Source organism: Mizuhopecten yessoensis, unplaced genomic scaffold (genome assembly GCF_002113885.1).
Source record: "Mizuhopecten yessoensis strain PY_sf001 unplaced genomic scaffold, ASM211388v2 scaffold419, whole genome shotgun sequence".
Lineage (NCBI taxonomy): Eukaryota > Metazoa > Mollusca > Bivalvia > Pectinida > Pectinidae > Mizuhopecten > Mizuhopecten yessoensis.
Window position 1 is genome coordinate 387,562 of NW_018403537.1, and position 27,791 is coordinate 415,352.

The 27,791-nt window shown below is 35.7% G+C and overlaps 1 protein-coding gene across 1 annotated transcript in view; it reads right to left on the minus strand.

Annotated features, from left to right (window-relative positions):
• LOC110448159 (macrophage mannose receptor 1-like) overlaps positions 1-27,791 on the minus strand; it is a 57,942-nt gene that overhangs the window by 5,639 nt on the left and 24,512 nt on the right. The window contains exons 20-39 of the mRNA XM_021494262.1: positions 27,585-27,705; positions 27,061-27,218; positions 26,292-26,408; positions 23,591-23,706; positions 22,232-22,380; positions 21,371-21,579; positions 20,138-20,262; positions 19,204-19,253; positions 18,414-18,581; positions 17,310-17,357; positions 15,927-16,099; positions 14,472-14,539; positions 13,691-13,785; positions 12,585-12,734; positions 11,838-11,963; positions 8,285-8,442; positions 7,604-7,703; positions 6,427-6,671; positions 2,533-2,701; positions 649-930 (exon numbers count right to left, since the gene is read on the minus strand). Coding sequence (XP_021349937.1) covers positions 649-930; positions 2,533-2,701; positions 6,427-6,671; positions 7,604-7,703; positions 8,285-8,442; positions 11,838-11,963; positions 12,585-12,734; positions 13,691-13,785; positions 14,472-14,539; positions 15,927-16,099; positions 17,310-17,357; positions 18,414-18,581; positions 19,204-19,253; positions 20,138-20,262; positions 21,371-21,579; positions 22,232-22,380; positions 23,591-23,706; positions 26,292-26,408; positions 27,061-27,218; positions 27,585-27,705 — 2,827 coding nt within the window. The remainder of the gene's footprint in view (positions 1-648; positions 931-2,532; positions 2,702-6,426; positions 6,672-7,603; positions 7,704-8,284; positions 8,443-11,837; positions 11,964-12,584; positions 12,735-13,690; positions 13,786-14,471; positions 14,540-15,926; positions 16,100-17,309; positions 17,358-18,413; positions 18,582-19,203; positions 19,254-20,137; positions 20,263-21,370; positions 21,580-22,231; positions 22,381-23,590; positions 23,707-26,291; positions 26,409-27,060; positions 27,219-27,584; positions 27,706-27,791) is intronic.

Sequence of the window (27,791 nt, forward strand, 5' to 3'; positions counted from 1 at the left end):
CTGAGTTATAGCTTATTCGAAAATCAAACCACTGTTTCGTCAATGTTTTTCTAAAAAATGTCGCTTCAGCCAAATGAGCAATCGTTGGAAAACGTTCATGTGAATTGGTTCGGGAAACCACATAACTAAATGGAATTTATGAAAGAGAGACAAAAGTTCGTTAGTGAAATGATGTATTTTGTTTAAAAATCATTTGAAATCATCCCGTCACCCCACCACCTTCCTCGATCATTTAAAACGACTGTTGTCAGGACCGATATAACTAGCCGTGAAGCAATTAACTTACTAGGCGTATGAAATAATTATTATTTCCATAAGTTGGTCTTGGTCACCGGAGGCGAGATCGTCTCGGATAGTCAAACGATATTTAGAGGGACTTTCATCAAATGTGTCGTCAAGTCCTCACCTGGTTTTTTACGTAAACATAGCAAAGTGCACTCATCAAGAATGCATGCAAGATAAGTGTGTCCCAATTTTTACTCAAACTGTAGTTTAATGCATATCTTAAGTAAGATATGATAGGCATATTGGACGATTTAAAAGAATGATAAAGGTGCCTATTTGGCTGTGTTAAACATCTGTAGTTATTTAGAAAACTAGACGTGGAGTAACCAGACTTACGAGGTCTTCAGTATATCAAGCACTCACCAGATTCTCTTCGTCGTCGCTTTCCGTCTACTGGTAATCTGCTATACCCTATCCATGTGTTTTGACCAGGCCCTGAAGACTGTTCTGCTACCAGACTCCTTACGTAATTCAGCTCATCAAGGTTTTCAAAACTAACCAGATTCATTCCTTTCTCCACACACGCATCTCTGGCTAACATCCATGACAACGGAGTTTCCAGGTCAACCAAGTAGCACATATGCATATGTAAATGCATTGCATCAGTAGGGCAAATTCCAGGAAGTGGCGTTGTGGGAGGCAAAACTGGAATTAATACACATATGAGACAAATATTAAAATAACACAAAAGATATTAAAAAATATTCTGGTCACATCCCTTGGCTGACTCTAGGACAGCTTATAAAGAAATTATTGATACTGCCGTTACATGTATATACATATGCATAGGTGTAAAGTATGGCTATAATGAACGATGTGTTCATGACAAGGTAGTAACAGCAACAGTAAAAGTAGCACTGCTTACATGAAATGAAATGGAATTTAATCGTATTGCCATGTTTGTAACAAAGCATTAACAATCAAATATTTTATGATAGAATGCACCGAATTTAAAAAAAGGTGAAAAATTCTAAAATGACACCGCTATGAATAATTGTTTGATACAATTTCTTGGTAATAAATATTTGGTGAATTATATTTGAATGTATTTGTATGGAATGATATAATGTCTTACAACTAACTTATTTGACAATGATGTTTCCTTTTCAAATCATCTTATATGTTTAACCTCTTAGTTTAAACTCATTTGTGTGAAAGTTACATTTTGAACAAAAAGTCACAAATCGTCGATTGGTCGTAAAACAATACAAAATACAAAAACAAAGAAGCAGTACTACCACTTCCATAAACAATACCGCCGCAACGTATCTTCATTATTGTTATTAGAGCTAAAAACAACTAACTGTACCAAAGGCCAAAGCCAGCGGTAGAACTATCAGCAGCTGTATCAATAGTTGGTAAACACATTACGTAGAAAATAAACAGTTATTTCCATTCATTTGAAATCACGATCTATTATAGAGCAGGACCGTCCATTCATTTGAAATCACACAACTAATATAAAGCGGTACCGTCCATTCATTTGAAATCACACATCTATTATGTAGCGGGTACCGTCCATTCATTTGAAATCACAATCTATCATAGACCAGTAACATCCATTCATTTGAAATCACACATCTATTATTGTGTTGTACCGTCCATTCATTTAAAATCACAATTTATTATAGTGTTGTACCGTCCATTCATTTAAAATCACAATCTATTATAGTGTAGAACCGTCCATTAATTTAAAATCACAATCTGTTATAGTGTTGTACCGTCCATTCATTTAAAATCACACATCTATTATAGTGTAGTACCGTCCATTAATTTAAAATCACAATTTATTATAGTGTTGTACCGTCCATTCATTTGAAATCCAAATCCATTATATTGCAGTACCGTCCATGCATTTGAAATCACACATCTGTTATAAACCAGTACTTTCCATTCATTTGAAATCACAATCTTTTATATGGCAGGACCGTCCATTCATTTGAAACCATAATCTTTTATATTGCAGTACCGTCCATTCATTTGAAATCACACATCTATTATAGACCAGTACGGTCTACATACCGTTAAATCTGCAAACATATATGTCACAACGGAAAACGATAGTTGTTTTCAAATACCATCAATGAATCGAAATTTATTGTTTATTATTTGAAGCATACCAAGGTCGTTATACTGAGTATAAAAATATCTTGACAGATCAAATAATGTAAATTGTTTTCAGCTTTCTATAATACATTACGTATTCGATAAAAGAAATATTTTACTCTATCTCATATGTCAACATACCAAGGCTTTTTTCACATAAGAATGGCATTTTTAAATCACATGGTGAAATCTTCCAGTGGCTGTTTTGTGATACTGTACATTTCTTCTGTGGTTCTAGGCTCGGTTGCCCATCTGCCCATTTAGTAAATACCAACGGCCATCCATCCGACCACACCATATCTTCAGATACCTTACAGAACAGAGAACATAGGCTGTAGTTGTGTTCGGAAGTGCCCCACATAACCATACAATACGCCGAATATAGGATGTAGTTGTGTTCGGAGGAGTTCCAGATAACCATACATTATGCCGAATATAGGATGTAGTTGTGTTCGGAAGTGCCCCACATAACCATAGGATGTAGTTATGTTCGGAGGTGTTCCACATAACCATACAATACGCCGAATATAGGATGTAGTTGTGTTCGGAAATGCGCCAGATAACCATACAATATGCCGAATATAGGATGTAGTTATGTTCGGAGGGGTTCCACATAACCATACAATATGCCGAATATAGGCTGTAGTTGTGTTCGGAGGTGTTCCACATAACCATACAATATGCCGAATATAGGATGTAGTTATGTTCGGAGGTGTTCCACATAACCATACAATACGCCGAATATAGGATGTAGTTGTGTTCGGAAGTGTTCCACATAACCATACAATATGCCGAATATAGGCTGTAGTTGTGTTCGGAGGTGTTCCACATAACCATACAATTTGCCGAATATAGGATGTAGTTGTGTTCGGAGGAGTTCCACATAACGATACATTATGCCGAATATAGGATGTAGTTGTGTTCGGAAGTGCCCCACATAATCATACAATATGCCGAATATAGGATGTAGTTATGTTCGGAGGTGTTCCACATAACCATACAATACGCCGAATATAGGATGTAGTTGTTTTCGGAAATGCCCCACATAACGATCCAATATGCCGAATATAGGATGTAGATGTGTTCGGAAGTGCCCCACAGAACCATACAATTTGCCGAATATAGGATGTAGTTGCGTTCGGAAATGCCCCACATAACAATACAATATGCCGAATATAGGATTTAGTTATGTTCGGAGGTGTTCCATATAACCATACAATATGCCGAAGATAGGATGTAGTTGTGTTCGAAAGTGCCCCACATAACATACAATTTGCCGAATAAAGGATGTAATTATGATAGGAAGTGCCAATAGGATGTAGTTGTGTTCGGAGCTGTTCCACATAACCATCCATTATGCCGAATATAGGATGTAGATGTGTTCGGAAGTGCCCTAGATAACATACAATATGCCGAATATAGGAGGTGTTCCACATAACCATGCAATATGCCGAATATAGGATGTAGTGGTGTTCGGAAGTGCCCCACATAACCATACAATAGGCCGAATATAGGCTGTAGTTGTGTGCGGAGGTGTTCCACATAACCATGCAATATGCCGAATATAGGCTGTAGTTGTGTGCGGAGGTGTTCCACATAACCATGCAATATGCCGAATATAGGATGTAGTTGTTTTCGGAAATGCCCCACATAACAATACAATATGCCGAATATAGGCTGTAGTTGTGTTCGGAAGTGCACCACATAACCATACACTATGCCGAATATAGGATGTAGTTAAGTTCGGAAATGCCCCATATAACCATACAATACGCCGAATATAGGATATAGGTGAGTTCGGAAGTGCCCCACATAACCTTACAATTTGCCGAATATAGGATGTAGTTAAGTTCGGAAATGCCCCATATAACCATACAATACGCCGAATTTAGGATGTAGTTGTGTTCGGAAGGGCCCCACATAACATACAATATGCCAAATATAGGAGGTAGTTGTGTTCGGAAGTGTTCCACATAACCATACAATTTGCCGAATATAGGATGTAGTTGTTTTCGGAAATGCCCCACATAACAATACAATATGCCGAATATAGGACGTAGTTGTGTTCGGAAGAGCCCCACATAACCATACAATAGGCCGAATATAGGCTGTAGTTGTGTTCGGAAGGGCCCCACATAACATACAATATGCCAAATATAGGATGTAGTTGTGTACGGAAGTGCCCCACATAACCATCGGAAATGCCCCACATAACCATCCAATATGCGGAATATAGGATGTAGTTGTGCTCGGAAATGCCCCACATAACCATCCATTATGCCGAATATAGGATGAAGTTATGTTCGGAGGTGTTCCACATAAACATACAATATGCCGAATAGAGTATGTAGTTGTGTTCGGAAATGCCCCACATAACCATCCAATATGCGGAATATAGGATGTAGTTGTGCTCGGAAATGCCCCACATAACCACACAATACTCCGAATATAGGATGTAGTTGTTTTCGGAAGTGCCCCACATAACCACACAATACTCCGAATATAGGATGTAGTTGTTTTCGGAAATGCCCCACATAACGATCCAATATGCCGAATATAGGATGTACTTGTGTTCGGAAATGCCCCACATACCCATACAATACGCCGAATATAGGATATAGGTGAGTTCGGAAGTGCCCCACATAAGATACAATATGCCGAATAAAGGATATAGGATGTAGTTGTGTTCGGAAGGGCCCCACATAACATACAATATGCCAAATATAGGATGTAGTTGTGTTCGGAAGGGCCCCACATAACATACAATATGCCAAATATAGGATGTAGTTGTGTACGGAAGTGCCCCACATAACCATACAATTTGCCGAATATAGGATGTAGTTGTGTGCGGAAGTGCCCCACATAACCATACACTATGCCGAATATAGGATGTAGTGGTGTTCGGAAGTGCCCCACATGACATACAATATGCCGAATAAAGGATATAGGATGTAGTTGTGTTCGCAAATGCCCCACATAACCATACAATCCGCCGAATATAGGATGTAGTTGCGTTCGGAAATGCCCCACATAACCATCCAATATGCCGAATATAGGATGTAGGTGTGTTCGGAAGTGCCCCACATAACATACAATATGCCGAATAAAGGATGTAATTATGATAGGAAGTGCCACACATACTAGTTAACCAGTTGGCTGGATTTATCGACATGTGCTGTGTTACTGGTTAAAATGAATCATGCGCTAAAATGTATTGTCTATAATGACTAACTGTCTATTAAAACCATCCATCCACAAAGACCACTTGTATATATATATAATTTATCTATAAAGATCACCAAATAATTAGTATCCTCAAAAGAAAACAATAAATTGTATATGGAGATCACCTATCAATAACGATGGCCTGTTCATAAAGACCACTTGCCTTTACAGACCACATATATGTCAAGACAACCTGTCTGTGAAGATCATCTGACTATAAACATTGTTAAAAAAGCGTATCGTATTAAATAAATTGTTTTTTAAATAACCTGTCTTTAAAGATCAACGGCGTGGCGTGTATATCCCGACAAAAGGATACAACCAATAATGTTTTTAGATACATTTGTATGATTTTAAAAATGTAATCATGATTTTAAAAGTATGAGAGAGATGTACCTTAAAAATAACGAAGGAGATGTTGAATACTATAATATGTAAAATGATGTTAAAGGTAGCTTCAGCATTATTATGATCAAAAATGGTAGATATATTTCGGCAATTTGACATTTAAAAAATAGATTTCATGATCGATAACGGTATTAATAACCTATATATCAATAACATATTAGGACGGAAAGATATCTAACAAACCAAACAAACAAATATTGCGCTGATCTAAGTAGTTAAGTCTCACCAACAGAAAAAGGGAAACAATATTAAACGTATTTAGACAGTATAACTATTAAGTATGTTTCGTTATAGCACGATGGTGTCTTCGCAATTAATAAGAAGGTTATGGTTTTATATCCAATGGTGCCATATCCTAATCGGCAGTTCAGGATTTAAGTGTCTGTTTATTACAGAGTTTACCTCGCTCTTTTTCAGACCAATCCAGAAGGGTGTCGATTTCAGCTTGTTCGTGAACACTTCTATGAAAGCCTGTTCATACACACTGCCCGAAGAAACCAAGTCAGCCGAGTCGATTTTGCAAGTTGTTCGTGCCAAATCCCATGTCATAGGGGAAAGATCTAGCTTGTAGCAGCTGCCGAATGACCATGTGTATCCATGGGGGCACCCATCGTGAAGAACAGCAGGGGGTGTCGGGAAATGGATTGCTGGCAAAATATGACAGAAAGTTATAAAGTGAAATAACATAAATTCGGTAATAATCAAATAACATTAAAAAAACACAAAGATAACTGTCTTGAATTACAAGCGAAAATGACTGAAATTGGTATGAGATGTTCCAATAGGCATTTGTATATGGTTGAAAAAAAAGAAGTTGCTAATCCCCTCTTAACGTTCAGCATTGAGGAGAATATCATCAACTGGTTCATCCATTGTCAGTATAATGCGACCGGGCGGAATGACGTGCTGGGTGACTTCGGCATGGTATTCAAGTGAGTTAGCACTATAAAGATTGCATTAGATCTGCGCTATCACAAGGAGGCAAATACACCATCATACCCTGTCTCCGGAACACATACACATATGCAGACATACACGACACACATGGAGGCACGACCTTAAATGACCTCAGCTGTTGCTGTGATGTAACTCACGGTTGTTTGAAATGCATTTTCAGTGAGTTTTGTACTATTAAAAATGGAAGTGAAGGTTTGGAAATTCCTAAATCCTGAACCCAAGCACATTGTTGAAAAATATGTTCTGTTACCAAACCTCTAAAACGGGAAGTGTTCAGGTTCGTTTGAAGCGCAATTTCCAGACAGTGTTGTACTTTTAAAACCAGGAGTATGTATTCGTTTGTTTCTAAATTAAGTCTTCGTGCGTAGCTTTGACAGAAGTTGCATTTTATTCAACCTATTAATGATACGCTGTTACTATACAACAGAAAGTGTTCAAGTTCAAATGATATGCAAAATCTTACATGTAAACATTTTGCGTTACTAGATCTATTGTTTTCCACTATTTACAAATATATCCAAAAAAGGTCAGTAAGAATTTAAAAACATTAATGTATAGCAACGATTGCTACTTTAAAACATTTGTCATGTTTTTTTTTAATGTTTGATTTCGATCTACTCACATTGTTTTGTCTGACAAATAAACCTCAGTTGCTTCCAGCAAGGAATGTCATTCCAAAACCCCGCCTTATCTCCGTCGTTAATTATTTCAACGCAATTTTCCTGTCGAAGATAAAGATTCATCACATAAAAATCCTGAATGCACAATTTAATATATTCACTATGGTATATTCGATACTCGACCACCAATGCAATTGAAAATACCTATTTCAAAAAAGAAAAATATAACATAACAAAAAACCTTTATTTTTTATTTTACAACATTCATGAAATAGACCATTGTTGCTTGCTTGCATGTGAGCGCAGGGGGTCTTCATGAAGGAGAAAAACAGAATACCTCCAGACGATCAGGTTGGAAGGGCAACTGACTCCATACATATACTTTCATGTTCGATCGAGAAATCGAACCCAGGTCGTCTAGGTGAACGGTAAGTGCACTATCTACCATACTATATGACCACGAACAATCAATTAACAGTGTGTTGACCACTCATTGAAAAACATCATATCTATATATTAATTTTACGAAAAATAATAAATAGTCATAAGCAATTGAGTTAGATGTTATTACTTAGTGCAATAGTCATGCATTGTAAATTAAATTATAATTTTATAGTAACGACAATGTAATTTTAATGTACATGTACTGTAATAATTACCTATTAAGGTTTGCGTTTACTTACATTTGCAGTGTTCGGTTCCCCTAGATCCCAGTTGGTATAGGTCACTCGGGTATTATCATCCCATGCATACTCTCCATCATAACGAAGAAGATCAGAAAATCCAATATAGTATTTTGATCCCCTGTTTTCCCTCCTCCCCAGATGACCCAATAGGAAAGCTGTGTAGTAAGGATAACAACAGTTCGTTATACATATTTAATTTTAGTTCATATGAAAAGATTAACAAAATGAGCAAAACAGTAGCGGCGATATAAATATATATACAGATACTGATGTACTTTGTATACGCTCCCTATCGATAGGCAAAATCTTTCGGGTCGAGTGACACAAAAATATACAATTTCGTCACATTGGTGTACCGGTAAAAATACAAATCGCTAACTCAGTCATAGATTGACAAAGGGTTTGAAATGTTGCGACACGTTTAATACGTACATTGTATGTGTAGAAAGAAAAACTTTGATATTACATATTTCCAAACTGCTGAATCTTATTAAAGATATAAAAAAGTATTTCTTGTCAAATTCAATTATGCATTAACCCTTTCACCCTATGTAACTTTAGTAGACTCTACCGCACATTGATCTGGATTAATCCATTATGGTCTACAGTGGTGAAAGGGTTAAGGGATTGACCATTGTGTCAGTAGTTAGACATAGAAAAAGAAAACTTTTTCTCTTCGAGCTGGAAGGGAAGCTTTATTCATTAGGCATATCCACTGCAAACGTTTGGTTAACACTGCTGTGTTCATATATGAATCATATTATACAGACGTTTGAAATTCTGTTGTAAAAAGAGCCACACTTTGCCTTTTAAAGGCGTCTTGCTTTAATAATAGAATCATAGAAATCAAATAATATTTGATCAAAAAATAAATGTTTAATAATATTCAACATTCATATAGCGCCATATATAATTTGTAAAATTACTCTTACTTAATAGGGTACTATATCAATGCTGTATATTATTATTTATACTATTATTTTGATCAAATATTACAACATATGGATAAAAGTATTAATTATAATTGATAAACAAAAAAGGCATACAAATCACTATTATACATTATGAAGGAAGATAAACCATAAATAATAACAAAACTATGCAAAAATAATACCAAAACCCTATATCTACGTTACATTGTAATAACAAAAGAGTAAACCTTTCCTTTGTCTTGGCAATTAATCAGCATTTGAAAAGAAAGTAAATCTAATTTAAAAGTTAACATCAGTTTATATTGAAGTTTTTAGGAGACATCGGAAGATTAACAGTACACACAACGAATACAAACAAATTTGTCAACAATTGTACCACTGCCAATTGTTTTGAAGTCTAAAGGGTTTATGTTGCTTTAAAAAGCATATCTATTTCGAAAAATACGTTGCAGCAAAACCTTAGTATCAGAGAAAAAAATGGTAAGGATGAAATGCAGAAATGAAAATGCAGAAATGAAAATGCAGAAATTTTGATCATTTTACAATATCTATAAATAGTAACAAAATCGTTATTGTGCAAAATAGAAACTGACCAGAAACAAAACCAAAACGTACAACGTCATAACTGTTCACAGAAGAGAAGTTTAAATAACAGACGGGTCAAACATAGCTTTAAAATGTAGATGGACAATTTTTCCAAATCGTCAGAAAAACAAATTCAGTTCTAATATACATTTTTTTACGTTTGGTGAATGAAGCATTCATTGCTTTACCCATAGCCGACAATATATGGTAATGCCGAGGGGGTAGATATTTAAATTGAGAAGGTTATTAAATAGTAGCCCTTTCAGACGAATATAAAGTTATCATATTTTGATTATTTCCGTGTCCTTTTAATCTTTTGGTTTTATTTTTCAAAAAATTCACAAAACAAATTTGTTAACTGGTACTGAACTTGTTGCATATATACATATTATATGTATAATAGTCGACAAATTGTTCGGAGGGAAACATTGTTTCTTTTTATTTGATCAGTATCTGCTTCAAAAGTAACAGTACCATGCTTGTAATTTTCTGCTTTAGATGTAATTACAGTAAAATCTCGTTATACTACTGCTGTACGAACATCTGTCCGGAGAAAGATTTGAGCAATAAAAGAAATTGGCGATAAAGTGAGGAAAACACATTAAGGAGGTTTTAAGAAAAGGACAAAAATGGAACCTTGAAATATGTTTGCGGTATGTTAGGTGGCCGTTGAAACGAGGGGCGCTATATCGAGGATTCACTTTACATTTCATATCAGTCTTGCATTTAACGAATACACATGCACGCATATACAACACACATGGACCATAAATGACCATTGCTGTTGATAGGACGTAAAACCCTATACAATCGTATAATCAATCATAGCATTCAAACAATAGATTGTATAGATGTGGCAGACTTTCAAATTCAACTGCAAGATGTGTCTCAGACAAACTCATGGTGAGCAAATATGTATTTAGGATTGATTTTTCACCAACAATATAAACTTTCCAGTTGATATCGGCAAGGAAAGATCATTAAGGAAAGAACAGCAACAGAGGCAAAGCTGATGTCACGCGCTGTTTCTCGCACAAAAAACAATGATACCATGCCTGATTCATTTGTTTTTAATTTGGGGGGGGGGATTGAAATGGACAAAGTCATATCAAAATAGCGTCGATGAAGGTACCGGGGAACGTTTTAGGTAATGTTTGTTAAAGAACTATTTCCCGAACGCGTCGTCATGCAATCGTAGCAATAGTGCTCAGTCTATGTATCATTACACTACAAAAGACATTTGCATTTTTGGTCTCATAAATGAACCTCCTTGCAAATAGGATAAAGAAGAGTATTTCCAGTCCACATGAAACTATTAAGTCCTCAAGGGATACTAATTCGTCATTACCAGAGAGCGCAATCATTATTTTATGTTTCAATTTTGACATTTTAATATCTACAAATTTGACGTATGTATATATCGTTACATGAAGTTTGTCATTGCGCCAGAAGGTGGTGGGTGGGGATGGAAAGGGGAACATAATAGATGAAGTCTGCATTCCAAATTTTTAATTCTAATTGTACAATCAACCTACTCAAAATCACTTGGGAACCTCAAAATCAACGTTATCCTGTCAATAGACAAACATGTATAGTAATACAATTTTGAAATGCAATATACGGCCGATATCGGAGGTCACAACAACATTTCACAATTTTTTTAAATAATAATAATAAAGGTTCTTATAAACCACTATATCACAACCTAGTTTGTATGTCGTCTTAAAGCGGTTCACAAAGTATTAGCCGTGATTAAAGGGCCTTTGCAACAAGCCAATATCTGTTTCAACTCCCTAGGGAGCATCATACAGCTGGTGCTGCCATTAAGGCGCTCACAGCTAGTTTCCAACTATTCCAGCACTGCCCAGCCAAGTACTCACTTACAGTTGAGTAGACTTGAACAAGCAAAATAAAGTAAATTGTTCAAAGAAACAACACAGTGCCGTGACTTGACTCGAACTCGCAACCATTCGGTCACGAGCCATGCGTCCTACAAGTGTACTACCAGACTACCGTGCATACAGTTGTATTACCCTGTTCCTTAGCGCTATTAATACTTGTCAGTTGTGTTCCAGGATATTTTTCTGCGCATTTCGCTTTTGCCTGTTCGTAATGATGTATCCCGTCGTCAGATGTTGAGATGTAATAACATTTATCATCTGAAAAAAATAATGTGTACTATCATGCAAATGTTTACAAACCGTGTATTAAACTATATTTTACTACTCATATCATGTATTATTTATCTCTGAAAAATGAAACGTTTTAACAGTGTATGTTTGCTACAGTGCAATGGAGGTTCTTAACCGATTTACATTACAGAAAATACTGCCAGCTTAATTTGTTTTGCAAAGCCACCTAGTAAATATGTCCAAAACGTAGATGCGATGTACAGAATGTATATCTGTTAACTCATTCAACCCTAAAAACACATTTAAACTCTTCCAATGTAAAGGTTGGAATAGTTCATTGTGAAAATTTCGAAGGTGAATGAGTTAATTAGAAAGTACGATGTAAAAGAAATAAATCAGTATTTTAATTGCTAGAGTGTATGGAAATGAATAGCTGTGTGGTGAGAGTTAAATATTGTGTGTTCATGTTTGGGAATAGCAGTTAACGTGTATATACAGGTTTGAAACAATTAATGATGGCATATATTATTTTCAAAAACGATTTGTCAGAAAGACTGTTATGCAACAGAACTACAAAGAAATGTAATTAAATGTATACTGATGTGTGCAATGGGATACATTCAGTCTCTTTGGCGTAAAGCATCTTACTGATATCCGATAAAATGAACCCCGGAGGACATCCCGCCCCAGGGAAAGGCGGATGCGAAGGACGGGGAGTAGCAATGGCGGCAGTGTTGTTAGGCCTCTTACAGACGTATCCACTTAACTTTTGATTGCAATTAACATCCATCCATCGTCCTGTAAAAACAATAAATAAAAATCTTATTAATGTTCCCCTATCATATACAACTAATCAATTAAGCGGAAAACTTTATAATTTTAAATGATTATAAATAGGTATTTAATATATGCGGTTTCGACATAAAAAGAAAAACATATTTCTTTCACGGATAAATATGTATCGCTTTCAAGATACACACTACTCTGGGGGTTTGGGGAAAGTAAATAGCAACTGATGAGGGGCCCCCGCAGAATCGGGGGTTTTCTGTTAAGGAAGCATTTTGGAAGCTAAACGCGTTCTGCTGCACCTATATCACTGCTTAAGATATATTCCTTTCATTTTCTCACTTCCAACACTTCACCTTTTGCGGTGCCTCCCTAAGCACCCGTCGTCTTATGACCATAGCTGCTTCGAGGACGATAATCCTTACCAAAAACAGGTATCATAATTATCGTAGTTAACACTAATCCAACAACATTCGTCTTTGTAGTACACAATGTAGCATGAATGCTCCCAATTGCAACAACTGGTTCACCCATTGTCATTGCCATTATGTGACCGGGCGGAATGCTATGCTGGGGGCCCACGGTGTGGTATTTCAGTGAGATAGCACTAAATTAGATCCGCGCTATCGCTAGGAGTCAATTTCATCAGCATACCCATCCTCCAACACACATGCACACATGCAAGCATACATTGAACACATGGAGGCACGTCCTAAAATGCCCATTAGCTGTTAATAGGACGTTAAACAACATAACCCCCCTCTCCCACCCTAGAAAAAAAAACATATTAAGAATCTGGGTCACTAATAACATTTTCTGGATTTCCTTATAATTACGAACCGAACAAGAGACACGTCTTTAAATGACCTTAGCTATAGAAAGGACGTTAAACCCTTTAAACCCAAACTAAATTCATTTGAACCAATGCACTCTTCATCATATTTTTTTTCCATTTTGTCTATATATACCATCATTAATGCCAACACATCGCTCCCCGCCATTGTTGTCGCTTGGTTCATTAGGATTCCAGTGTATATACTCCAAAGGCGTACCGTCTGTCCATCTATTCAAAATATATGAACACAAACGTAAACATATCGTCTCAGAGTAAATTTAAATATCATAATTGTCTTTCTGCAGCGTTTTATTATGAGGATTTTGAAGAACCGAATTATTTTTCATATAATTATCGGCTAAAATAAATCAGAATAATAATTATTCTTTATATTTTTGATCGATTAATGAATTGTCCAGACTAACACGACAGCTCAGTGAATGAAGCACATATTATGATTGAATGCACTGATTTCCAGCAAATACGTGTCAGATTCTAAAATGATTGAATGCGCTGATTTCCAGCAAATACGTGACAGATTCAACAATGATTGAATACGCTGATTTCCAACAAATACGTGTCAGATTATAAAATGATTGAATGCGCTGACTTCGAGCAAATACGTGCCAGATTCTACAAGGTACCGTCTATTAAAACTGTACATGTATCTGGTTTAGTTTCTTTACAATAAAGATATGATCATTTTCACTCAGTTGATCTTTATACTTGGAAATGATGCATACAACAACCAATTTGTATGCGATCAATGTATTACAGGTCTTTTACACCTTTTGATCTATTTATGTTTGGTGTGATGTTTTAATTTTGCGAATGTCTGTTTTCATCGTGTTGTTTGGCCCAAATCGACTTGCATTGACGATGGGCCGTAAAGTCAACAATATGTCATTGCTTACTTGTATCCCTCAAGTTGCAGTTCATTCAAGCCAATCCACTGTAAACCTATTTCAGATGCCAGTGAGATCTAAAACAACAGTATCAACAAGTTATGTTATTTATTTTTAATTATGATTAATTATTTGTTTTCAGAGTCTCTGGTTTTGAAACAAGGGTTGAAATTCACGTTTTTAGACTTCATTATTTCTTCTGGTTATTGTTTCATTTTTGCGTATGTTTTAAAGTATCCTATGAGGAAGTTGATAATATTTTTCTGAATATGAGAGTGAGGCTGCTCTTCATTTTGTTGGTGCCTCAGGAGTTAAAGGGGTCAGGATACCTTTTTCTTCGTTGACTCCTGTTTAGGGGACCAAGAAACCAAGAATAGACGTTCTGTATCCCACTGCATGTGTATCGAAAAAGGCGACTAACGTTGGGCCCCCTGCAGAATCGAGGGTTTTCCTTTTGTGTCTGTACTAAGAGGACATCAAAATAAATGTGCTGCCCCCACTGCAACATTAGGGATCCTTTTCGTTTCCTACCATTTTCTATCTATTTTCTCTTCCTGGTGGTGTTTCCCTAGGCACCCGTTCTAATAAATGACCCTGGCTGTTTCGAGAACGTTAAACCCGAAACAAATATAAAAACAAACATGTACTTCTGTTCAAGCCATAGGGGAGGTTTTCCGACCAGATTGGGTATTGTAACTGTATACAGTGAAAACAAGGTTTGAGTACAAAATAAAATGACATTCAGTCCAGATTAACCAACCTAAAGATCAACAATTCTCTTGAACCTTTTTCTGTCTGATCACTCTTTAAAAGGAACAGCTTGTGACTTAGTACATACCACAGAACATGGCGTCAGTACAGAACAACTAAATCAGTACTCAAGGCCGGAACGAACGAAAGCTAACCTGACGCAATAACAGAAGAAAAGACAGAAAAAGCACCGAAAAAGGACATCTGATCTGAAGAGGGGGTGATCATTTCCTGCTTTGAATTGTAACACATATCATCATTGATCAGACTCTTATTAAGTTTAAGACAAGTCACTAGTCATAATATTTATCACTGACTTAACTTTGAATGAAAGCTAATTTCTAAAATAGTATTCCACAAGGTTTATATGGTGTTGAGAACGTTAAAGCAAAGGAATGGAAAATGTTCAATGGATGTTAGAAAAATCATATTAGCCTGGTATTTTTCATGTGCAAAACCCGTTGACCTAATTGCAAATTACAACTTGTAACTTAACATTTTCCCCGTTAACTCAGGTTGTCGCAGTGAATTCCATGAAACAGCTTTCGATGTCAAATAATATTGATTTGGAATGGACATGGATTTATGGACATAAACAAAAACTTGAAGTAGAAACAGGACGGGTCAATTGCAAAAAGGGAAACAACATTTGTTACGAAAAGGTAAATGTTACTTTTTAAAACCCAAGTCTAAATGTAAATGTAATCGACTTACCATTGATACCAGAAAGTTGGTCTCGTCCTCTGAGTGGATGCTGACGAGATAACTGTTGTTGGACATGCAGTTGTTCCTGGCCTCGTACCATGTTACTGGCTCGCTAGCCTGCATACGGTGGTGGTAACAGAACCCATTGTGAAAGAACCAATCATTGTCCTTACCGCACGTCTCTGTTAAAACAATTTATACCGTGTGGACATTTTGTTTTATATTTACCGTACAACCCAAACAATAATCATGGTTATTCCTTCAATATCACTGGCAAAAACGTGTTTCGTAATCTTTGTAAAATGAACAAAGTTTTATTTTGATACCGCCAACTTATCCTTTTTAGCGTATAGCTTACAATTCAATCTAATGTGCGTTCATGTGCAGCAGGTTGAGCAGACCATATAATTTAAATTTCCCGCGGCTCGTAGAATAGCGGGAAATATTTGTCCTGTAGGTACGTGGCAATCGTATAGGTTGAGAAGCACGTGCGGTTTATAGCCGACCAATGAGATTGTTTCGAAAGCGTAGGGCGTGATGGGGTTAGTTTGTTAGGCATTCTAGCTTTTGGTCAGCTCAGGAACGGACCGTTTGAATTCAACATAATTCATTGTAATATAAGGGAAATAATAGCTTGAATGTATAAAGATCGTGTTTAAACTCCATGTTTAAAAATCCCAGCAAGGTAAACCTGAAGCATCGGGCTGGCACACCTCCTGTATCCCTAAAATGGGTTTTCAGGTTGGGTGGCAGGCTTGGTTTATTTAGATAAATATGGTCCGAGAGGGGGATATTGTAGAGTGTGGGTTACACGTATGGTATATATATGTGCATAAACAAGGATTTAGATTAAACGCCGACTCAGTCGTTCCTAAAGGCCGAGCAGCTAATTGCATATAAGGAGTTTTTTGTTTATTATACGGAGTAATAAGTATATTGAGGACAGGAAATTGCCTTTTCGCGACTGCGCATAGGCCATACCTACATCACACATTGTTACATTTTACGTAAGGAAGACCAGCCTGATTATCATGAATGTGATTAGCAATTTACAGTAAAACGCTTTATGATTAAATGAACTGACAGATTCGATGACAGTTTCTGTGCAATTAATATATGATTATAAGATATGATGAATTTTACACCCAATTTGTTTGCTATTGATGTATTTATAAATCCTTTACATAATTTTTATCTATTTAGTTTCAGTTCGATGTATTCATTTTTGTGAATGTCCCTTTTTACAGTTTTGTTTTGCCCCCTTGATGACAAACACTATCGATAGGCCGTTTAACAATACAAAAACAGTACAAACGTAGGTGACTTGAGCTGTTGAGATTAAGTTACATGAACGAAACACTTTAAGGCAAGTCAATTCGTCAATAACATTACCTGTCGTATATATGTCAGTGTGGTTGTCGACATCGATCACAGGGAAACCTGGTAATAAATTATATAATGTAAAATAACAGGATAAAAGAGCAAGTATTATGTAAAAACAAACACCACATTAAACACATTTTATACAGAGGCTCATACACGTGTAGCCCCACCAGTGACGTGTTCACGTGTGAAGTTTCGATAACTAGTACTATGTGTACTACATCACGATCATCAGACAAGACAAAAGACCAATAAAGCGTATGTACACAAGGTTTTGAACGAGTGCCCTATAAACCAGCTGGCAAAACAGTCGTTTTCGATTTGGAACATGTACACTAAGTTGTTACACACGTATGAAATTAAGACAAAATCATCAAATCAATTTAAATATTTCGTAACATTCAGCCCAGGCAATTTTGTGCATATATTTTGCCGGTGATTTGTCTGATGAAAATGACAAGAGTGCATTCTTGTGAATTAATTACAAAACTGTCAAGGGTAGGGTAAGAAAGACTGGTAATAAAGTTCTTTGTTATAACCAATATCATGTGAGTGACGGCAAAATGCGACAATATTGACGTGACGTAATGAATTCGGGATTATTCCAATGCCTTGATGATGGAAACTGTGACACTTTTTTTCTGAGCTATTCTTGTGATGAGAATGAACGAATAATGCTCTGTCATGCCAAGGCAAGGGATGGAATAGACAGATATTCCCCTCTCGAGGTTTTCAAATTGGTACAAAACCCATGGAAACCCTCAGGTTTCAACCAATTTGATAAAGACTTCGGTGAAATTTCCCTAGCCTATGCCCATGGCAAGAAATAATACTGTATATAATCTTGCATCGTTTTAAAAACTCGAAAAATCGAAAGTTATAAAATATGTCGTCTTTATCTCTTTCCCGTACAGCTCAGCATCTATAACAGTGATGTTTAACGTTTAAAAACACACACATAAAAAACATACTTTTCAAACTTACATCAAGGAGACACAGGTTTTACAAAATTTACTAATTTGAACGTATATCAAAAACACCCACACATGTATATACATTTTTATATTTACCAACTTGAAAGTAAAGTAAATGAATTTATATATACAGTCAAACCTTTCTTTATTTTACAGATGAAATCTTTTGCTAGGTAGCAGTTATTGTCATTCCACTGGCGAGACCATCCGGGCATTTCTACACAGTCCTCCTGGTGCATGGCGTCGTTGGGCTCACCGATGTACCAGTTAGTGTAATCAAAAGGTGTTCCGTCGGACCATGAAAACCCTAAGTCAAATTTTACAAATACATGTTAGATGGACTAATTTAGAAATGAGTTATATACATTTTTGTATTGGATTTCTGCCGTTTTATAGTAAAATATTTTAATGAATTACCGTAATCAGTTTTAAGGTATTTGCATTTTTTGAGTATCTTGGACTACATATTCCACACCATTTCTGCATTGCAGTTTCATACTTGACATTTTCGAAAAAAAGATGACGGACTATTTTTTGAATTGAAAATGGCAATATTTTCAGTTGAATCATATACCAATGAAACCCACATCTTTTCTTGTACATAATAGACATTTTATTTTTTATTTTTAATCCATTACATATGTTTTGAAAAACGGTGTACTCGACAACTTTTTTCATAATTAATTATTTGAGATAGAACAGTTGAGCAACAAGAACTAATCTGCTTTTACATATTTTGTTTATAAGAAATATAAATCCATACCCATGTGTGAGGAAATGGCTTCATTTTAATAAGGTTTGTTTTTTGTGCAATTTTACATTCATTTCAACACTATCTTGTATATTTAAACATCTCATCCATGTGTTGAAAATGAACAAACATGAGTAATAATGCAGGGAACTTTTAGAAGCATTTACAAAAGTAGTACCGCGTTCAAAATCTCTGTCGTTCAGGCCACTCCAAACGGACATCCATCGTCTATAAAACAACAAAACAAGAATATTAATTTCTTCTGCTGGATAACCGAAATATATATATATTAATTTGTCTGCTGGATAACCGAAATACTCGGTAGTGAAGTGGACGTAAAACCTATCAATCAATCAATCAATCAATATTAATTTATTTTCCAGAGGCTTGTTTATGCCATAGAAGTAAATATACACAAATTGCCATAAAAGTGGCCAGATGATAACCAATAGTTTGTGAAAATGTGTGACAAGTGTTATCAAACCTTTGTTACTGAATATAATTTAAGTGTAGATGCAAACATTGTGCAAACATAATAAGCATGCGTTGGGAAAAACAGAAATCCGATTCACATAATACACTGCTAGGGTAGGTTGCCAATCTTGACTATTCCGCTAAAGTTGCATCAAAGTTCAAAACCATATCTGGTAATTTTAACGAATAAATTAATAAGAAAGATACACACACACATATATATATATATATATATATATACTGTAAATATAAATATAACAGTTATTGAAATTTATCGATAAAGGCACCTGTTTATAATTTGAAAATAATGAATGTAATTTATTTCCTTATTCAGAATAAGTATTTCCCGAACTTACTGAATTCGTCCTTAAAATATTGTTTGTCGATTACAATGTACAAGAATCAATATAGGGCACAACAAAAAGAGACGATTGGTATTTCTGTGTTGAATTTATTTTAACTTCATTTTATCTGAACTATATAGTATCTGTTGCAGACAGCAACGCTACCTATACAGCACATGCTATTTGACGTGTTGTTCTTTTGTATCTTTGCTTTTGTATTTAGATATATATAAAATAGTTTTAGGGTATTGTTTTGTTTGAAATAATGACGTTTCATTACAATTAATTGCTTACGTCATCAAAGTTCCGAAAATGAAATCCTCCTCACTGAGTCCGTGCACACTCAGTAAATCACCGCCATATTGTCTACACTTGGAACGTGCTTTTAGCCAAGGCAACTTGTCGCTTCCGGTAAAAATCTACAGTTGACAGGAAATAAACAGTCATTCATCGATCTAAGCATTATAAATTTGTTTTAGTTTATTCTTGAAAGTTATACAATAAGATCGGCATTATCACACAATCAAATACCACAAATTCTTTCCAAGGTCCAATCCACAGGGCGCTGAGCCCATCGCAAATTTAGGACCCACACAACTAAATCAGCCAATCAGTCATTATTTCATACAATTGTAATCCCTACCTAAAAAAATATTCCGGTTTTATACAGTGCCCCTGCGTAATTTAAATAAGTAATTGTTGACATATTTTACATTGAATGAAATCTACAGATATTGAACTTTAGAAAAACGTATACTTTCAGTAGATTTTAATATGTGATGGCGGATTGATATGAGGTCAAATGTCACGGGGTATTCCCGTCCCACGTAACCGGTTTGTCTTGTAAACTTCCGGTTGTCAAAAGCAGACGCCTGTAGCGCACTTACATGTATATGCTATTAAACCCGCCAAAAATACCTTTTGAATCTTTTGGCAGGTATGTATCTGTGAATCTAGACTGTTGTCACTAGTGTTGAACTTCAAATATTAACGCTATTAGCTCAAAATCTTATTAATAACATATAGTAAATGATTTAGTTGTGTGAGTCCTTTATACCGTTTCCAAACAAATGTGAAATCTAACGTCTCGTCAATGACATTGACCGTCATAGCGATTTAATTGTATCCAACTCCCCACACTAAGTGTCAAAAAATACCAGTATTGTTTAATTACAATGGAGGTTTGAGCGACGACTTGACCGATCGTGCTCCAGGGTAATGGATATCAGGATCAAAAAGGACTTTGACTATGGTTCTTAAGCCTAATTCAATAATGAATGTAAAAGTTTATATAAAAAAGGTTTACCCAGGTCTATATATTACATATGTATAAAATATCACATTGGTTACCAAAATCAATCACTCACTATAAAAAACCCACATAAATAAACAAGATTTACATATTAATTTGCATGTTTCTAGAATAGTTTTGTATTTTTGAAATACTGCAATCCTTTCATCTTGAGAAATAATTTGTCCTTTTGAAGAAAAAGGTTTTGTTAACAAATATATTTTCGTCAATTTTACCTTGTAACAGTTTTCTGTGAAGTTGTTCCAGCCTTCCGCACACGTCGGTGGTTGAACAGTGGTCGTGCTGACAGTGGTTGAAGTGGTCGTTGTGAAGCCAGTTCTTGGATATTCACATATAAACGGGCTTTCCTCAGAACAGTTTGACTTCAACCACATACCAACCGGATGTTTCGTCGTCATAGCAACGCATGCTGCGTCTTCGTCACCTGTTTCATCAATGGAAGTACTTAATTGGTGATTATTAACATAGGAGGCTAACAGTTTTGATATTGTGCGCACGTCTGTTGCAGGAATATGCATACAGGGCTTAATTGTTCAAAGTACGATTACTGGAGTATCCTAAAACTTGTGAAGGAAATTAATCTTTTGGTCTTTTTTTCTTTGTGTTAACCTGTTTTTCAGTGAATAGTTTACATAGTAGTTAAATACGATAACGTTTGCTCTAAGAAGAAACATTAGGATATATTAGAAATATTTGAGCTGGGACCTTGTGGACATTACTCGCACAAAAAAAGTTTAAAGCGCACATTCGTTTGACTTGTGCAAGATACCGATTGGCCAGTTCATATTATCATCATTTTTTTTAGTTTCTTTTTTGTCACCTAAAAATGACTTTTCGTTCATACCAACATTTGAAAAAAGAAGTGTGTTATGAATTGTTGTTATTAATACAGTAATTAAACATTCTGAGATAAGTTACTGAAGGATTTTAATCAAATTTACTCAGTATTGTAATATCAATATTGAACCTTTTCCATTTCCTGCCTGATCATTTTGTAACCCTCTTCTCTCATGATCCGTTAAATAGTTTTCAACTTTAAGAGAGCGTATGTATACATTTCTGTTAGAACTACCAACCTGTATGAGCGTTCCCCCAGTGCGTGAACGACAATTGGGAGCCACTGTTCCAAGACACGAATGTGCCTGGGTTATCCTGGTCCGACAATCCAATCCAAAAGGGGCCCGTCATGTCGACGATCTGACTGGCAATGAATGACTGGACGTACCTTTAATATAATGATTGGAATTACTAATAAATTGGTGTGCGAGTTATTTATTGTCGCAAATTGTAAACGTTTTGAATAGACTAAATCAATGATGACGTAATTTTATAGGTGATTTACATTATTTAGTTTTATTATATTTTCGTAATATATTTCATTTCGTTTCGCTCACTTTGATGTTTTTCCATACTTTATCCTTGTCAGTATAATGTAACCGGGCGGAATGGTATTCTGAGTGCCATCGGTATGGTATTTCAGTAAGATAGCACTAAAAAGTCGACATCAGATCCGCGCTATCGCAAGGAGACAACTATACCAACAAACCCTGCCATCTCCACCTATATACATATGCACACATACATTACAAACAAGGAGGCACGTTCTTAAATAGCATGAGTTGTTGATGGGACGTTAAGAGAAATAAAACTGAACTGAATTTTGTACTTTTCAAAACTCGTTCCCTTGAAAAATAAGAAATCGTGAGCTACGAGTCAGCTACCAACAGTTTGGTTTCTTCTTTATAACTAACACGATCCGATCCCATTGGTTTTGTCCAGCTGTGCCTTCTGAAGTTCACTTTGTATTGTTACAAGAAGTACGCATACCAAAATATCAAAAAGAATACTCATATGTTCAACGGAGAGCTCAGATATCAAACTCGATAACAAAAGAAAGGAGATGTTCTTGTGCATTTTGCTTCAGCTGTTTCAGTGTCAATTATGACTCAAACCAATTGATTTCATAACTCTCTTAACTTAATCGCAACGCAATTCAACCCTTCTATTTGTTGCATCACTGAATGTGAAATCACTCAGCTCAACATAAACTGTAAATTGACATATTTTAATGGTATACTTATTTAAGCGCTGTTCGCGTTTTATTATTGCGCTGAATCATGAATGCACAAATTGAAGTCCTTGTATATTTGCTCTCTGTTGCAAAGTTTTTGAGGCGGCAATTCATAGACGCTCTAATTTAATTTAATTCGATATGCGTTAAAATTTCAGTTCGCTAAAATAAGTATCGTATATACTGTCCTTCAACAAAGACAAAAATAATATAGGCTATACCAAAATTCAAATCAGAAATTTATTCTAAAAGCAAGCATTAATTACAAGCACGAGCTATTTATAGTTCTCTCATGATACTGAAGCCAAGAAATATGGTATGACTTATCAAAGAATCGTTCGAGGGTAAATAAAAGCATAGTGACCTATCGTTCACAGTAGCAAGATGACCCCCATCCTGTTGACACGTTTCTTCTGCATCACTCCACGACAGTTTATCGTTACCCATTAAGTAACAATATGCACTGTATCCGATACTTTCCTATAAACATAAAAAGTTAAAATTCAACATCCTCTTTATATATGTGTGAATTTGTTTTGATTAATTTTCTTGGCAAAGGCCTTAAAATTTACAACTCGGTCTATGTTTGTCATACTGACAAATTGAAGGTACAAATACATGCTAGGTCAAAGGCAAAGGGAGATAATGCAAAGGATGTTAACTCTGATATGGTTTATCCGTTTTTAAAAACAATGTGCTACCCTTTTAATTGTATGTCATATGTAAGTAGTTCTTACATACATGTATGTGACCTCCATCTATATCATCTGCCTTTAACTCGAAAAAACATAAATTCGATGCAGCCTATTATTTTGATAGTATTTTTTTAATATTATCGATGTTAAAATAACAGTTAACTTGAGCAAACAATATTCCTTTAAAAAAAAACACTTTAAGGATCCATGTTCCACTGAACTGTTTTTTGTTCGAATATTCAGTAACCTCCCCTTAATTTCGGTCGTGTTATAATTGTTGAACATTTGAGTCAGGTCACTGACATTGATCAGTTGTTGGAGCGAAAGTATAACTATCTTTACTCCAGTGTTTCAATTTCGGTGTAACCTCTGCTGAATATTACACTCAAAACACTGTTTTATCTATAGCCATATTTCATCAATTTCACATTTTCATTTTCCATAACGGTTCCACAAGGTTCAGCAGCTAATGACATTAGGTATTTGGTTAAGTTCCAGGAGGTCCTGAACAGCCTGTTCAAATATTTTGAGTTTTCCCCAAAGAATAAGGCTAGGCTAGAAGATGTTCAGTCTGTGGTAGAGGACATGTGGTGTACTAGTCTTAAACAGGTGTTTCACACTAGGTGGTTGAGTTTCCGGGGTAGTGTTTAGTCAGTTGTTAGTGTCTTTCTTGAGGACAATTCAGCTAGGGCTCTATCTATGCACAAGCCCATCACTACATTCAAGTTTCTCTATGTCTCTCACTTTCTGGCATATGTGCTGAAGCACCTTTCTCTCCTTTGTAAGGCATACCAGAGGTCTTCCTTTGATTTCACTGAGGTGAACCCCCTCCTTCATTCTACTGTTGATGTCCTTCATGAGATTAGAGATAGGAAGTCTGGTGAGAAGTTGGTCATGTTTCTCAAGGTAGTGCCCTCTGAGCCAGTTGTAGATGATGCTGGGTTATTCACATTTGAGTATAGGGGTCAAACTATCAGGCATATCTTGCGAGTCATGTGGATAGAGTTGCTAGCAATCTCATGGATAGGTTCACGGAGGAGGGGGATGCTTCTGCATTGTCTGCTGTTAGCAGGTTGTTTGACCCAGCTCTCTGTTTGTCAGGTGTGTACGAGGAAGTTGTAGATGATGTTGTTTCATACATTAGTGGGTGTTGTCTAGGGTCAGAGATAGAGTGTAGGCAGGAAGTAACAGGGTTTAGGGCAAGGTACAGGTGAGGTCAAACAGTCAGAATTTTTCAGAGTATAGGGGATGAAGCTCAGTTGACCATTAAGTGTAGGGATAGATTTCCCCTGGTAGCCACGACTGCTGGTTATCCCTGTATCAACAGTGGAGTTTGAGAGTCGGCAGAACCTGATAAAGACAGACATTAGGAACAGCCTAGGTCCCCGTAGTCTGGAGAACCTGATGTGGATTACTATCCATGATGATGAGGTTGACTTTGAAGCTGCCCTCAAGAAGTGGGTTGCTGTCAAGCAGCGGCGCATTCTGATGCCAATGTACGAAGAGACATCTTGTGTGAAATCTTGGAAGTGATGAACATTTGAAGTTTGTGATTACACACCCCATAGACATTGTTCATTTCAATATTTATTTCATGTTAATCTATGATCTTGATTTGTGATACCTTGTGATACAACATTAATGTGTCTCGTTTCAAAATTTGTTTAATATTTAATCTGTGACCTATTACATATTTCTATTTCAGTGTAGGTAAAATCATCCTTTATTAATAAAGAATAGTAGCTAGATTATGTGCTTCAAAATAGTTGCTAATAGATAGAAAAAAATATAGCATTATAATTTTATTGAAAATAATAGTAGCTAGGTAATGGGGACGTTCTGTTAGTCTCTTTTGTATTTGAAGTGTGTTAGAAACTTTGAAGATTTTAAACTTTACCATATATATATGTGTGTGTGTATTTGTTATGTTTGATGCATAATTGTTGTAACAATAAATCAATCATGTAATGATATTTTAAATAGTGTTTGTGTTTCTTTTTACCATATGTTCAAGTATTACAATAAAAAAAGAAGGAAGGGGAGTTGTGAGCCCCTGCAGTCGCAAGCGTTTCGAGCTGATTGTGCATACATTTTAATTGGCGAAAGTGAATATAGACCCAGAGCTAGTCCTGCAGGGAGATTCTTCAGACTGTTTAATTAATGGAGAAATTATGACGTATTAAACTATGACGTCACGTTATAGTTAGCTATAGCGATGTCCGCTAAGCATACCCAACCTAACGATAACACAGCAAAAGGAATACATAATGATATGTAAGAAAACTATAGAATCATACCGAATATTTCGACGCTTAATGATACCAACAAAGAATAAAAGCAAATATTTCAAAATTGCATAAATATACTGACGTTTATGCAGCCAACTCCAAGAGGTGATGGTGTAGTCTTCGGCAGGAGTGTTTTAGGCTTACGGCATATATAACCTGGTAGCGCATTTTCGCACTGAGCATCGTTCCACTTTCCATCCTAGCAAAGAGCGTTTTTAATAGGATGATAATTCAGAAAATATAAAAGTTTTAAAATAACTCCATGAAAATATGTAAAAACAGAAAATGTCCCTGAATCATTTAAGATCTAGAATTGCGAATCAAAAAACAACCCGTATCTGGCATTTATCTACGACTGTTTAGCAGATATTTTTTTATATACAATAAGATTATAAATGGGGAACGAAGTTGTATTGCTATTAGTTAAGTTAAGCTATTGGAATCAGTCTACTGTACAATTTGTTTTGTTGTTACTCGGAACTAACACTGCATATTAAGATTATAGACAACATGTATTAGTTTACAAATAAATAGTTTCTCCTACAGTGACATACAACAATTTTTTAAAGGAATTTATTAAAGAATATCTGGAAAATATCATCATTGTTTCCAACATCCTTTTGGAGCTATTTATGAACTTTTTCTTACGATATGGTTTTCACCTATTTTTTTTATAAATACAAATCAAACCAAAGAAATTTATCACATTCAATATAACCAGAAGCTATAGAATAACCATTGCTTGATTTCACAGAATTTCCATCAGGACAATGAGTAACTGATTGTACAACTTATTGTTATTACTGTCTATAAGCTGATGACTGAATTATTTCGTGCGTTTTATGTTTTACCTTAAGGTACATAGCTACACATTCTTCACGCCTTGTTCCATAGTTGTTGGGTTCCTTCTCTGCCCAGGAAGTGTATTTTACAGGACTCCAGTCACTCCACCGAAACGTCATGTGATCTGATCTGTCATTTAGACCGATCCAGAATCCCCCGTATACAACTATATTATGTAAGGAGATAATTGGATAGTTCACTGTAAGACTTTATTTTAAAACATAAGATATACCATGGAGAACTCATTTTTGTGAACATGTATTGCACTTCATTTAAGCAAATGGCAAAAATTTTAAACATTATAAAAGGGATTTGGTTGCTTTTCATCAGCCTATAAGACATCTACATGAGTATTTTTAAACTAAACAAATGCAACACAGCAAAAATTCACACGGGATTTGAAATTTGGTATTCAACCATCGCCCAATATAATTGCCTTTTTGTGTGCGACCCTGAGAGAGTTTGTTTTCTATGCCTGATATAAAGCAAGACTTTGGCAGTAAAAAGTAGACGATAACTTAATTACACTTACCACTATCACAAATACCACAGGACAGTGGACACTGGCTCATCATCCAATCATGATTAATGTCACACTCGCCTATTTTTGCCCAACGTGCACACTCTATGGTATTGTAAATGTCTTTGCAATCCTGTAAAACAATCCCAACGCTGTAATCGAGTGTGCTTTTTGCTTTGTTCTTACTTGCAAATATTTATAATGATCTAAACTCATTTT